The sequence below is a fragment of the Polypterus senegalus genome, chromosome 11, assembly GCF_016835505.1.
Source record: "Polypterus senegalus isolate Bchr_013 chromosome 11, ASM1683550v1, whole genome shotgun sequence".
Classification (NCBI taxonomy): domain Eukaryota; kingdom Metazoa; phylum Chordata; class Cladistia; order Polypteriformes; family Polypteridae; genus Polypterus; species Polypterus senegalus.
The window spans coordinates 74,249,451-74,263,812 of record NC_053164.1 but is presented as its reverse complement, the minus strand read 5'-3'; the positions used below and the strand labels follow the sequence as shown (position 1 = coordinate 74,263,812).

Below are 14,362 nucleotides of genomic sequence, written 5' to 3'. Positions count from 1 at the left end.
TTAATAAGAGTGGTAACAGTATCTTGATTGCTGTTGCAAAATGTCCTTAAATGGTCAGCTGAAAGTGTTGACATTTTGTGACTAGCATATGAATGAGATTTTTCCTCTACCAAGACTGCTGCTTGTGTTTTTTGGTGTTAGTTTACCAATAAAATGCCCTCTAAGATAAGATGTGTAAGCATCAAAATAACCTCAGTCCTTGCAAAGTCCGACATAATGCTCTTGAAAAAAAGTTTCATGCTCCAATTATAAACTGACAGAATCTAGAGTTGCCTGATGGTTTTTCCATACGTCTTAGATCAGTGCATGATGAAGAAATGTGCAATTTCTTTGAGTGGCTCTTGGGTCATGATATTTTTCCTTCCAATGATTTCACACAAATGACCTTAGCCATATTCCCTGTGAAATATCAGAAAGTCGAAAACTTCTCAACTTTGAAACCCTGTCAGTTTTGCTCCAAAAATTATCTGGGATCTTCTATTTCAGCCAAGGCAGATAACATAATGAGCCACTTAATTTGCCTGGCATTGTCACACATGACCATAAGCATAATGGGAAAGTTAACGTGTAGAAGCACCTGCTTTACCTAAGTTTCCTTTATTTTGCCAGTGAGCTATATAAATGCGTACCATTTATACATATATAACAGATTTTTTTTCTTTGCATAGGAGAATGTGCTTTTTTTTAAAACTTAACGATATTTATTAATTGGTTTATTTTAAAAGTACTACACAAGAACAAAAAGAATTACCTGAATAACTAAAAAAGCAAATGTCATTTGACTAGAAGAATCAGACAACTGAACACTGTTATGCAGTGGAAGGCCACAACCTTAAAATCTTAATAGTTAAACAAGAGACTAAAAAGGCTAGCAAATACCCTTCATAAATTACTGCAAAACAATTACTTTCAATCTAATTCTCCCAAGAAAGTTTGCAATGGTAACAGACTAACAGGGTCAGATAAGGCTTATCTAACAAACACTGCCCTTCTCCTACTGGGATTTCCCAAGGCTGTAGGTATTCACTTCAGCATGTTAAGGGTCTCTCTATGTTTCTTAACCCAACAGACTATGCCAAGCAGCTATCCTCTTTAGACATCCAGAACCTTTAATCTGCCAACGCTCTTACTATGAGGTTTCACCAGACTTCCTTGAATTTCTTACTGTGACTTGGTGAGCCCAACTCCACTCAGGAAACTCATTACAAAAGCACATAGTTAAGATCTTATTATTTAGGTGGCTACTTGTCTTTTGCTTCAACATCACTGTCCAGTACAGCCTGCAAATACCGCTGCCAAAAGCGTAATTCTTGCATTTTAACTCCTCTATTTAGTAGGGATGCTCCCTGATACCGATCACTAATTTCATGTGAAAGAATTGTCCGATTCCACTTTTTCATCCCTTTAAAAGTCATTTTACACTTTGCTCTCACATACAGTGCATCCGGAAAGTATTCACAGCGCATCACTTTCCACATTTTGTTATGTTACAGCCTTATTCCAAAATGGATTAAATTCATTTTTTTCCTCAGAATTCTACACACAACACCCCATAATGACAATGTGAAAAAAGTTTGAGGTTTTTGCAAATTTATTAAAAATAAAAAAACTGAGAAAGCACATGTAGAGAAGTATTCACAGCCTTTGCTCAATACTTTGTCGATGCACCTTTGGCAGCAATTACAGCCTCAAGTCTTTTTGAATATGATGCCACAAGCTTGGCACACTTACCCTTGGCCAGTTTCGCCCATTCCTCTTTGCAGCACCTCTCAGGCTCCATCAGGTTGGATGGGAAGCGTCGGTGCACAGCCATTTTAAGATCTCTCTAGAGATGTTCAATCGGATTCAAGTCTGGGCTCTGGCTGGGCCACTCAAGGACATTCACAGAGGTTGTCCTGAAGCCACTCCTTTGATATCTTGACTGTGTGCTTAGAGTCGTTGTCCTGCTGAAAGATGAACCGTTGTCCCAGTCTGAGGTCAAGAGTGCTCTGGAGCAGGTTTTCATCCAGGATATCTCTGTACATTGCTGCAGTCATCTTTCCCTTTATCCTGACTAGTCTCCCAGTTCCTGCCGTTGAAAAACATCCCCACAGCATGATGCTGCCACCACCATGCTTCACTGTAGGGATGGTATTGGCCTGGTGATGAGCGGTGCCTGGTTTCCTCCAAACGTGACGCCTGGCATTCACACCAAAGAGTTCAATCTTTGTCCTTGTCAGAGAATTGTTGTTTCTCATGGTCCGAGAGTCCTTCAGGTGCCTTTTGGCAAACTCCAGGCTGGCTGCCATGTGCCTTTTATTAAGGAGTGGCTTCCGTCTGGCCACTCTACCATACAGGCGTGATTGGTGGATTGCTGCAGAGATGGTTGTCCTTCTGGAAGGTTCTCCTCTCTCCACAGAGGACCTCTGGAGCTCTGACAGAGTGACCATCGAGTTCTTGGTCACCTCCCTGACTAAGGCCCTTCTCCCCCGATCGCTCAGTTTAGATGGCTGGCCAGCTCTATGAAGAGTTCTGGTGGTTTCAAACTTCTTCCACTTACGGATGATGGAGGCCACTGTGCTCATTGGGACCTTCAAAGCAGCAGAATTTTTTCTGTAACCTTCACCAGATTTGTGCCTCAAGACAATCCTGTCTCGGAGGTCTACAGACAATTCCTGTGACTTCATGCTTGGTTTGTGCTCTGATATGAACTGTCAACTGTGGGACCTTATATAGACAGGTGCATTTCCAAATCATGTCCAATCATCTGAATTTACCACAGGTGGACTTCAATTACGCTGCAGAAACATCTCAAAGATGATCAGGGGAAACAAGATGCACCTGAGCTCAATTTGGAGTTTCATGGCAAAGGCTGTGAATACTTCTGTACGAGTGATTTCTCAATTTTTTTATTTTTAATAAATTTGCAAAAACCTCAAGTAAACTTTTTTCACATTGTCATTATGGGGTGTTGTGTGTAGAATTCTGAGGATAAAAATGAATTTAATCTATTTTGGAATAAGGCTGTAACATAACAAAATGTGGAAAAAGTGATGCGCTGTGAATACTTTCCGGATGCACTGTAATCAAACTCAGAGAGCCTTATGTTCTATATTAAAGTGTAAACTTTGGTAAGTATGGATTACCCTTTTAATAATGCAGTACTTGTATCTTACCAAAACATGGGAAGTACAAGCCTTTAAAAATGACACAAATCTATCAAATTTTTATCAGATGTTTATTAAGATAAAAGACTAACATGCTTTAACAAGTTTAGAAGAAAAAGACAAAATTTTGCTTCTAAACTAACCAGCCTATTGTTTAATAAGGAGCAATTTCAATTTTTTTTTATACTTTCTTTTTATTGTTGAAAATGTGACCTGCTTAACACAAACTCGCTCGCTGTCCAAGCTCAGACCAGCAGCATCTGTTTTAATTAAAGGGCAAAACAAAAAAGGTCTGAATTAATTTAAGGTGCTTTGTCATTTGTCTAATTGCACAGGATGATTCTTCCAATATCTTTTTCTCAGTTTATTACTAGACTTTCTTTAATGTGAAGGCTAATATTAAGGTTGTGTCTTGTTCTGGTAAAGTCTGCTTTTCTGCTGTCCATTTACAGGAAGCTTGCAGAAAAAGATAAAAAAAAAATCAATTATTGAAGTACTTTGCATAAAGGTGCACAACTGAATCACCATAAAGCTTAAAAAAATGCAGATACTGAAAAAATGATTTTTGTTAACCATTTTACAGATCACTGATCTAGTCTTTCGTAGTGAAAATCAGTGGTATCACTACTATTTGGGGTAACTGCTCCTTCACCTGAAGAGAATGCAACCCTCTTCCCCATTACAGAACATAGTCCAGATTTAGAGAAGACAACTTTCTTCCTCACCACAAGGCACTGAGCGTTGAACATTGTGGTAAGTTAACATTTAGATGATGCTAACTTAGTAGACAATGCTATACTTGCAGATTCAGCTTTCGCAGATTCAAACTCGTCAAGTCTCAGATACATCATAAAACACTGTCCATGATTATTATAATTAGGAAAGATGAACAGTTGACACAGTCTTATATTATATTTGTGCAGTTGGTGCACTATTCTATAAGCAGCGCAGAATCCCTATTTCTCAACCAGCCTCTGTACTCCAATATAACCTTTGCTAAATGGGACAAACAGCCTTTTTCCTTTTTAACCCCTTTTATGTTTTATTATTTTTCTTCTTAATTTTTAAAACAAGAACTTTTACCTACCACCTCAGTCGAGCAATCTTAATGTACTGTAACAGCATTTACTCACAATGCTGAAGTTGTACAAACCAATATATCGCTACAGAACTAACTGCTTTCAGCATGGCTGGCCAAATCTCATTCTCCTCTGCTCTTTTCTTACCACTTATATTTCCAGCTCCTAAACTGACCAGAGTTACAGAAACTGATTAGATCCTACATCTAGGTCAAAAGCTCATTAACTTCACCAAAAGCAATGTGGGTGACACGGAGTCTACACTCCCAGGGAAATCAAAGCTGTCTGTGTGTGATGGAATGAAATTCATTCTCCTTCATCTTTCCAGACATGGGTATCTACTTTAGACACTTCAACAACTGCCATCTTCTTGAAAGGCTTATAGTCAATCATAGACCCTACTGAAATATTGCGCAGAATGCCTATTTGATCGTTTCCCTCAGCACTGGTGTTTACTCCTTTCAGTAACCTTACCTTACAAATCACATACTTTTTGCACTTCATGGAACATGCAACAGGACATTCAATATTCATTCTAGTACCCCAAGTATTTCTAGCTAACATTCAAAGCATTTGAATAAGTTCACCATTCATCAGTTATAAGTTAACAGGTCTGATTCTCTCGTTGTTACCCAAGCAGTCAAAAACCATACAATTTCACAATTGCAAATCAAACGTGTAAATATAAACTTTGATTGCTAACAAAGATGCTCTTGGACTAGGTGCTCGCTGCAAATCTTACTTTAACCAAAACAACTACTGCAGTTATTTCCTATTCCTTCTGCTTACCTGTTGCTTCTTCAAAAGGATATTGACACTGGTTAAATCTTTGCCATAATCATCACTCTGCAACTGTCCATCAACGTTTTTTAACCAAGACTCAAGAGAAGAGCAGCTCTGGGTAAACAGTTCTGCTCGGTTGGCATCAAATAAGCATTGTGCTTTAGTCTTGGTTGTATTTTCCAGCTCCTCCCACAGCTTTTGAAGGTCAAACAGTTTCTGTGTCACTACTGGCTCTAGCTCTGGCTTCTCACTCACCAATGCTTTTCCCTCCTGTACAAAAAAAAAAAAAAAAAAAAAAAAAAAAAAGTGACTCCAGTATTAGCACCTGAGACACACTTGACAGTTATTACACATTTTAAATACTCTAGTTTTTGATTTTGTCATGCCCTGTAAGTTTAGTTTTAATATAAAAATGATTTCACAGTTGATGCCTCTGTTGAAACACCACATCTGATGAAACTTTGCCTCAGTCCCATTTTTACATGAAATGGAGCATATGCAGTTCTGTTTGATAAACCTTCAGCAGGCAGTGTTAGATAAAGAAAAGAAAAAGTCAAGCCTGGCATTATTTTAAGGGCTTTTGCCTTTCAGTACGCAAATTCTTACAAGTCTTAAATACAATCTAACATTAGGTAATATCTGCTTTTGGGTTTCTGAAATGGGGACAAGTTTGGAAGCTTCCATCACTCACAGCAACTGCAGTCATGTTTGATATAAACTAGAAGGAAACAGTTGCCTCCTAGGTACATGCACTAAAGCAGTTCTAATAGATGTTCTAACTGTAACTCAACATAATTTCCATACATGGACTGTATTCTGTGTCTATATGTTTTTGCTCCAAAGCATACAATTGCATTTAATAAACGGACCATCCACTAAAATCTGTAACAGCATGTGAATGTTCACTTTGTCAAGAATATATTTATTGTAATCCTGACACACTGTCTGCTACTTGCCAAAGAAATTGGAAGACAAAATATTTTGACTATTGTTTTTCTACTTATCAGAAAAAAAGGATATCCCTCTGTTTTAGTTGCGATTTACAGTCTCATGTTTTCAACATAAAGTTATACAGTACATGTTACAGGGCTTATACACCTACTGCAGCATGAATGATTTTCTACTGGGTGATATATTGCATAGCATGAAAGACATGCACATTTGCTCTCCCCTCAAGTAATCATGCTAGCAATTTAAATGTCTGGAAATATTTCTGGAAATAGATTAAATTCTGAGCATTTATCATTACTTATAGAAGCAGTGTGTATTCATTATGTTAACATCAATACCCATCTGGCAAAAGTGACAACAAGCCTACAATTTGATCATTTTCCCCTCTTGTAGTCAGTCTCTGTGTTACCCTTTCTGCAGCGGAGACCAAAAAAAGATGGTGGCATTTTTTAGGCATATTCAGTAAGGGACTGGATTCTGGAAAAAAAAACCATTTGTAAAACCTAAAAAAGGCATTAACGTGAACAGTTGAAAGAAAAAACAACAAAATAACGTTACCCTGTCTATCTTGTCCAGCCAGTCCTTATTAGAGGCTAGCTCAGCCATGAAGGCCTGGTGTTTCTGCCACTTGGTATGAAGATTCCGGGCCTCATCATAAGACATGTCTTGCGCTGTAAGCATCTTCTCGTTTATCCAGAGCGTGAGCTGTTATGGTAAACATTAGTATTTTCACATAAATTTTAACAAAATATATCATTTCATATTGCATTAAACCTGCATTGACCCGCACAGTTAACTACTACACAATATAATATTTCTATAAAGCAGAAGTAGTAATAAAACTCTTAAAAAATATACATACACACATGCACAAACAAATTTAATGAATGTCGGTATATTGTGAAACAAAACAAAGTCAATGACAAAATTTAAGCTAAATTTACTTAGGCATTTAAGTACCAATGTATGAAAAGTAACTTAAGTTTACTTTGCTTACCCAGGGAAGACAATATACACAGGCAAAGTGTGACACTGTATGATTTTATTTTTTAATTTGTTTGCCAACCGTAATCTTGGCCAGTGACATAAAAGCATATAAAGTATTTCTCTGCTGCTCTGCATTCTCAAGAAGAGTTTATTGGACAAGCTAGGAACTTAAAAATCCAAGGTTGTCAGTTCTTTGTCTCTGAATCACTATGCTTCAACTGTAATAAAACATGCCAAGAAATACAGCATATTTTTTGTAATGTCAAAAGGGTCTTGGAAAGATATTTACTGTAGTAAAGCACTATAAAATACACTGCTTTAGTAATATATACATTTTTGAATATTGCCTCAACAGTATTGGATTTAAAACTACAAGGCTGACCGTAAATTAATCAGTACACCATTGTAATATATCCTAAGCTTGTAAGTTACCATGAATAAAGGTTACAGCCAAACATTAAAAAAAAAAAAACAAAAAACACAAAAACAACAATTCATGACAACTTCCTTGGTATACATTCCCCACTTTGTGTAGATAAAAAAATAAATGTTTGTCAATTCTTTTACTTTCTACATAGCAGTAAATAATGTGTTACCCTTTTTACATATCCTGGTCCAACATGACATACAAAAACATTCTTTAGGGCTAAGCTGTGTAATACATTTTGGTTTGTAAATTCATTATTCTAAACAAAACTTTGCCTTCTAAGTTCTAAAATTGTACCCATCTGCTTCTTAACTGTGTAAGTTAAATCAGCTCAAATAACCCAATATTACCATCATATCTTGCTACATGATATGTGAGCCTTTATTCGTTTGACAATTAAAAAAAAAAAAAAAGGATAAACTGATGGCAAAATTCAGCTGCTAAGGATAAATATCTGATTACAGAAACTTTATAGAAAGTTTCAGAGCCTAGAACTGGCTATCCTTGGTTTTAGACTGAGAAGAAATTCAACTCTTTTTCAACAAAGTGTTAGCAAAATGTCATTAAGAGGACTTCAGGTACATGATGCAAACTTTTGTGATCTACCAAGACAAAGGAGAAACAAGCACTGTGCTTAAACTACATCACACCATCTCCAATGTAAAGTAGCATATTTATTTCTGCAGCACCAATTAAAAATCTATTGAGGAAGGAAAAAAAGATGAATACAGTACAATATAGACGAGCGCTAGATAAAAACAGGCACTGAACTTTAAGATTCTTATTACATCCAGGAGATGTACAGGTTAGGTTAATTGAAGACTTTACATTCTCATCAGTCTAGTGCACAGGTGGTGAACTCCAGTCCTGGAGGGCCACAGTGCCTGCAGGATTTCATTCTAACCATCTTCCTCATTAGTGACCAGTTTTAGCCAATTAACTTCTTTTTCTTTAGTTTTAATTAACTTCACTCAGGCCCCTTAGTTGTCTTTTTTTTCCTTAATTAGCAGCCAAACGATAATGAGACACAAAACGAACCACCACATGACCAGGGGGGTACTTTCCATAAGTCGCTTAAATCATCCGAGATCAGATGCCTCATCTTGGATGAGTTAATGCCAGTGAAACTCACCAGGATAAGTCGGTTTTCCAAACGCAGCGGTGTAGTAGATTAGTCTAGCTGGATCTAATCATCCAGGATGAATGCACACGCCCACACTGAGTGAAAAGCCCATATATATTGAGTCTAGAAAACATGATCAGCAAGTCTTTGATAGGCTGCAACAAAATGAAAAAAGTACAGGCGCATTTTTTTCAAACAAGCTGTGCGTGCGTGCGTGCATGTGTGTGTGTGTTACTCGAAGGATTTCAAGATTTAATATGCACAAGAGGTAACACTGCAAAAGCAGCCCAAACCAGAAAAGATGATTGGCAAAAAGTGGCCGACAGATTAAAACACGTGTGCACTGAACTTTCTGAAAGCAGTTTCATTTCCTATGTGTCAGATTAATTATTATTTAATATATCATAATTCCAGATCAAACGTGAGCACAAGGAGAACATGGGGACAGGTTAAAGTGAAGTACAAGAATATAATTCATACTAGTAAATATTGATATATAACTATTTAAAGAATTGTTGACATAAAGAATCGTATATAATACAAAAAACTTTAATTTTAAAGCTAATAAGAAGGCAGACAAGCAAAAAACAGGTGGAGGTCCACACGGTCCAGACCTAACCCCTGCGGAAGAGTTGGCTCTCCAGCAAAATGCCCATCGCCCTGTTTCTGAATGCATTCCAGTAGGAAGCTCCTCCTCAGAACCAGTGGCAGGATGCAGTGATCACTTCATTTCAGGTAAAGGATGGTCACTGCATATATTTGTCCTCAGTGTGTGCTATAGGTAGGTTCCATATAGCCCTCTTTTTTGTTGTGTCAGTTGCAGTGAATGCCATATCCCTAGAACTTGTGTCTGACCAACAAGATATTGACGGAGATCAAATATTTGATGAAGACACTGTGTCTAATTATTCATCAGGAGGAGAGATACATTTTCCAAATGTTTGATCAAACTCCACTCTGATCAGTCCCATGTGGCCCAATCACATTTGGAAATCCTGGGTAATGAGAATGTTAGGCAGATTGTGAGATTCTTTATGGAACTGTGGGTGTTTTTGCCTGTGTACCTGCAATGGCATGAAACGCCTCTTTTATTGTCTGCACACGCAGGTGTCCAGGAAACACTATGAAAACCCGAAGGAAATATTTCAGAGACAAACAGACTTTACAAATTGCCTGGCAAACTGCACTTTTAGACAGATTTTCTGCATAGCCTACAGCAGTGGTCGGCAAACCACGGCTCGCGAGCCGCATGTGGCTCTTTAGCCACTTGAATGCGGCTCTGCCACGAATCGATTTCGACTACGTGCACATTAAGCTACTTGTATCTTTCAACCAGCTGCAGATCTCACAGGTATTTTTGGCAACAATTTAATAAGTTGTTAAAACTTTGTGTTGCTGCTTTTATTGTTATAAAACAAAACATGTTTTTAGGTGCCACCTATTTGACATGGCTACAAAGAAGAAGCAAAGAAAAACGGAAGACGAAAACCGTGAATTTAAAGTTGAATGGACCGAATCGTTTGTGTTTATATAATACTCAAATGGCCTTCCGACCTGTCTTATTTGTCAAGAAAAATTGGCGCATAACAAGAAATCAAATTTGGAGAGACACTTTACAACTAAACACGCGTCATTTGGCAGTAAATATCCCGCCGGTGATGCGAGGAGGAAAGCCGTTGAGGAACTTCAGAAGAGTCAAGAAAAATCAAGTTTTGTATTTAATTATTGGGCACAATCTTCCAACAATGTTAATATTGCAAGCTTTATTGTTAATCAAGAGATTGCTAAGAGAGGCAAACCATACACAGACTGTGAGTACATTAAAAGTTGTTTTATAAATGCATCCGAAGAGCTATTCCGTGATTTTAAGAACAAGGCAGAAATTCTTACAAAAATTAAAGAGTTAACACTGTCTGCTAAAACAGTAAAAGATAGGACAGTCAAAATGTCTTCAAATATAACCAATCAGCAAATCGAAGATCTTAAATTGGTTTCAGCTTTATCAATAGCTGTTGACGAGTCTTGTGACATAAATGACACAGCGCAAGTTTCACTTTTTGTCCGATTTATTTCGACTACGGGTCCTAAAGAAGAACTTTTAGGATTATTGCCACTGAAAGGTCAAACACGTGGCGAGGATATTGCAAATGCTGTTATTGAATGCATGGAGAAACGTCATATTCCACTCGATAAAATTTTTTAAATTTCAACAGATGGGGCAAAAAGTATGACCAGAGTGAGATGGGGCAAAAAGTATGACCAGAGTGAGAAAAGGTTTTGTTTCTATTTTGAAGGAAAAAATCAATCACGAGATACTTGTTTACCATTGCATCATTCATCAAGAAGCGCTTTGTGCGCAGACATTTCCAGAAGAAATTTGCAATGTTACGGAATTGGAAATCAAGATTGTCAGCACAATTGTAGCTAAAGCTCTTTATCATCGGCAATTTAAAGAATTTTTAGTTGAATTGGAGAGTGAGTACGCAGATCTTCTGCTGCATAATAAGGTACGTTGGCTTTCAAGAGGAAACGTTTTAAAATGTTTTGCTTCCTTATTATTAGAAATTAAAGCATTTCTCCTTGAGAAGGGTGTTGACTATCCTGAACTAACGGACGATCAATGGATCCAAAAATTTTATTTCATGGTAGACGTTACATCTCGTTTAAATAATCTTAATCGTAAACTACAAGAGAAAGGAAACCATTTTTTCGATGTTGGAAGAAGTCATTTCATTCGAAAACAAATTATCCCTTTTTGCTCAAGATTTTGAAAGAGAAACATTAATTCATTTTCCAAGCCTGCTGAAACATCGCCAAGAAAATAACTCGGTAATTGACATTTACTATTTCAAAACAGCAATTTTAAATATGAGGGAAGCTTTTCTACTGAGGTTTCAGGAATTCAGAAATAGCATGGCTACGTTAGCCTTTGTTAAAGAACCTCTCAGTGCTGATGTAACAGAATTGAATTTTTCTCTTTTTAATATTGACATTGGCGCTTTTGAAATGCAATTACTGGAGTTAAAAAAGAGAATTATGGAGCTCGAAATTTGAACGCCTTAATGCTGATCTGGAAAAATTAGAGAAAAATAAATGTGACTTTAGTTCACAGCACAAGTGGTCTGCTTTGAAAGACCTGGAGAAGGAAGACATGATAATTTTCAACACCTAGAATAGTATTCCTGACTCATATGATCAGTTAAAAAAACTAGCATTTGCTGTTCTTTCACTCTTTGGCTCTAAATATTCATGTGAACAATCTTTTTCAAGTATGTACCTTATCAAAAGTACATTGAGAAATCGTTTTACTGATGAGAACCTGGAATCCTGCTTGAAATTAAAAACAACTACATTCAAACCTGACTTATCCAAACTTTCCAAGAAAATGCAAGGTCACTGTTCACATTAAATGCATGTTTTGTCATATTATTTTAATGCAAAAAATATTTTTTTGTCAATAAATAAGATTATTATTATGATCTCTGATTTTATTTAATGCTAGTAGCTAGTTTAAACCAATTCCTAAAAACATGGTTCTTGAAAAGAAATTTGGCTCTCAAAAGAAATCTTAATCGTTGTACTGCTGATCTTTGGCTCTTTTGACTAATGAGTTTGCGGACCACTGGACTACAGTATATAAAAAAGTGCCACTTGCAAAAAACCTCAAAGCAATGCATACTGTCTGTGTAGATGTGTGAGCCCGAACTTGCCGAGTTTGACTTTGAATATAAGGTGCTAATAAATCTTTAAGGTACCATATTCCCATCCGGCTAAAGCGGTATCTTTCGAAAATAATTTCATCTGGGAACAATGAAGGGTCTTGCCGATTGCGCAAAACCCTCTCTATATGAAATTCTCTTCTTATAATTTGCATAAAGATAGCAATTGGTCACTCATTCATGAATGGCGAAGCTATGACTGAATGAATTCCATGCACGGACACTGATTAAGTGTGTGAGCTAATCCTTGTTTACATAGAACAAACCTGCTCCGAGCAGGTTTGAGGATTTGGATGTGCTGCTATGACAACACATCCAGCAAGAGTTTCAAAAAACCGACAGATCCAGGATCAGGCCAAAACGTCAACTATTACATCCGGCTAAACGAGTAATCCACTTACAAAAAATACCCATCTGCTCACCTGTGCCTATCACACAATATCTAAAAATAAAGGTGAAGGTCTCGGTAAGGTTGATCTCTTGGGTCACCAAAACATTTGGACGGTGTTCTTAGAAAAAAACAGAAAAATGAACCATTTTGGAAATGTCTGCAGTGGCAGAATGAGAGCAGCAACAAGCCATTGAATTAAATTACGGGTTTAATTAACTGCAAGAATCAGCTTCTCATTAAGAGATTGGTTGGAGCTTGAAGCCCCAGTTTAGCTGCTCATCTGTCAGCTCGTTTCACATCTCATTTCTGTTTGGCTGTCATTTAATGAAGAAAGAAATCAAGATCAGAGAACTGAATCCTCCAAAACAAGGCTATTAAAATTAAGGAGTGAATCAGCAGTGAAAACTTCTCGCGGATTAGGAAAAGGGTTAGAATGAAAACCTGCAGCCACTGCGGCCCTCCAGGCCTGAAGTTCGACACCCCTCGTCTAGTGCCTCCCCTGTGGTTGGTTCCCGTCTTGCGCCCAAAGCTACCTGGACAGAATCAACCCCCAATCCTGTATTAAAATAATCAGATTTTGAAAATACCTAAATAGTCATTTATATATTTCATAGTTTTTGTTCTTACATTTTAATGTTTTATACAAAAGTTTAAGTTCTAAAAGTCAGCAAACCATCTACCCGTTTTACAAAGAAAATGTATGACTCAAATTAAATGAACAGCTGTTCAGAGTATTCAGCTATCTTAGGGAAGGTGGATGAGATGCATGAAAGGGTGCTACCTACGGACATTGTAGTCTTATTGGGAAACTTCAATACCAATGGCGGGAATAATGGAAATACTTGAAGGGCTATGACTGCGAAGAATGAAACAGAATGCCTGTTCTAAACCAGAATGAGTTTTTATGGATTGCTAGTCAAGGATTTTACATAGCAAACACTATTTTTGAACAAAGGAGGCTCAATAGTGTATTTAGGACCAAAAGTACCTTGGGGCAAAGGTTGAGGACAAACTTCGCAATTGGATCATTTGATCTAAGGCCCATCAAATGCTTACCACTTGGTAGTGTGTTGAATTCGAAATGAGAGATGTAAGCTAAAAAGGCAAGGAAGCCCAGACAAAGAGTAGAACTTCCTGGGAGCACCTGGCTGAGACTTCCATTTTTGATGAGTTCAACTCACATCTCCAAAAGGACCATAAAGGGGGTATCATCGCACATGTGGAGGATGTGGGGTTGTTGGCTGGATCCCATCCTTTTTGTCGAAGTCTCTACAGAGGTCCAAGGGGTAGCAATCTTTGCTTTATATACAGTTGATGATGTGCTCTTTGCCTCAACTGACAGTGACCTTCAGCATCAACTTGAGCGATTCACTGCCAAGTGAGAAGCAGCTGGGATGAACATCAACACTTCCAAATGTGAGGATATGGTTTTTCTCTTGGAAAAGAGTGGATTGCTCTCTCCAAGTGATGGGGGAATGGACAGGAGTTAAACAATTTCGGGATCTAGTTTTACGAGTGATGGAAAAGGGAACACGAGACTGATGAGTGTATTGGACTAGCAGAAGCTGTTCTGTGGGGACTATACTGATCGGTGGTGGCGAAGTGGGAGCAAAGTTTAAGACAAAACACAAAGTCAATCTGCATTCCTGTCCTCATCTATTGTCATGAGTTGTGGCTAACAACCAAAAGAATGAGATCAATGAGATAAGTACAAGTGGCAGAAATGAACTTTATTTGCAGGGTGGTTAGGATGACA

The 14,362-nt window shown here is 37.6% G+C and overlaps 1 protein-coding gene across 3 annotated transcripts in view; it reads right to left on the bottom strand.

The window, feature by feature from the left end:
* The window catches only part of LOC120539198 (spectrin beta chain, non-erythrocytic 1), a 311,676-nt gene that overhangs the window by 40,292 nt on the left and 257,022 nt on the right, over window positions 1–14,362 (bottom strand). For all 3 annotated transcript variants that reach the window (XM_039769050.1, XM_039769052.1, XM_039769051.1), the window contains 2 exons: window positions 6,518–6,664; window positions 5,015–5,278 (listed from right to left, as the gene is read on the bottom strand). In XM_039769050.1, coding sequence (XP_039624984.1) covers window positions 5,015–5,278; window positions 6,518–6,664 — 411 coding nt within the window. The remainder of the gene's footprint in view (window positions 1–5,014; window positions 5,279–6,517; window positions 6,665–14,362) is intronic.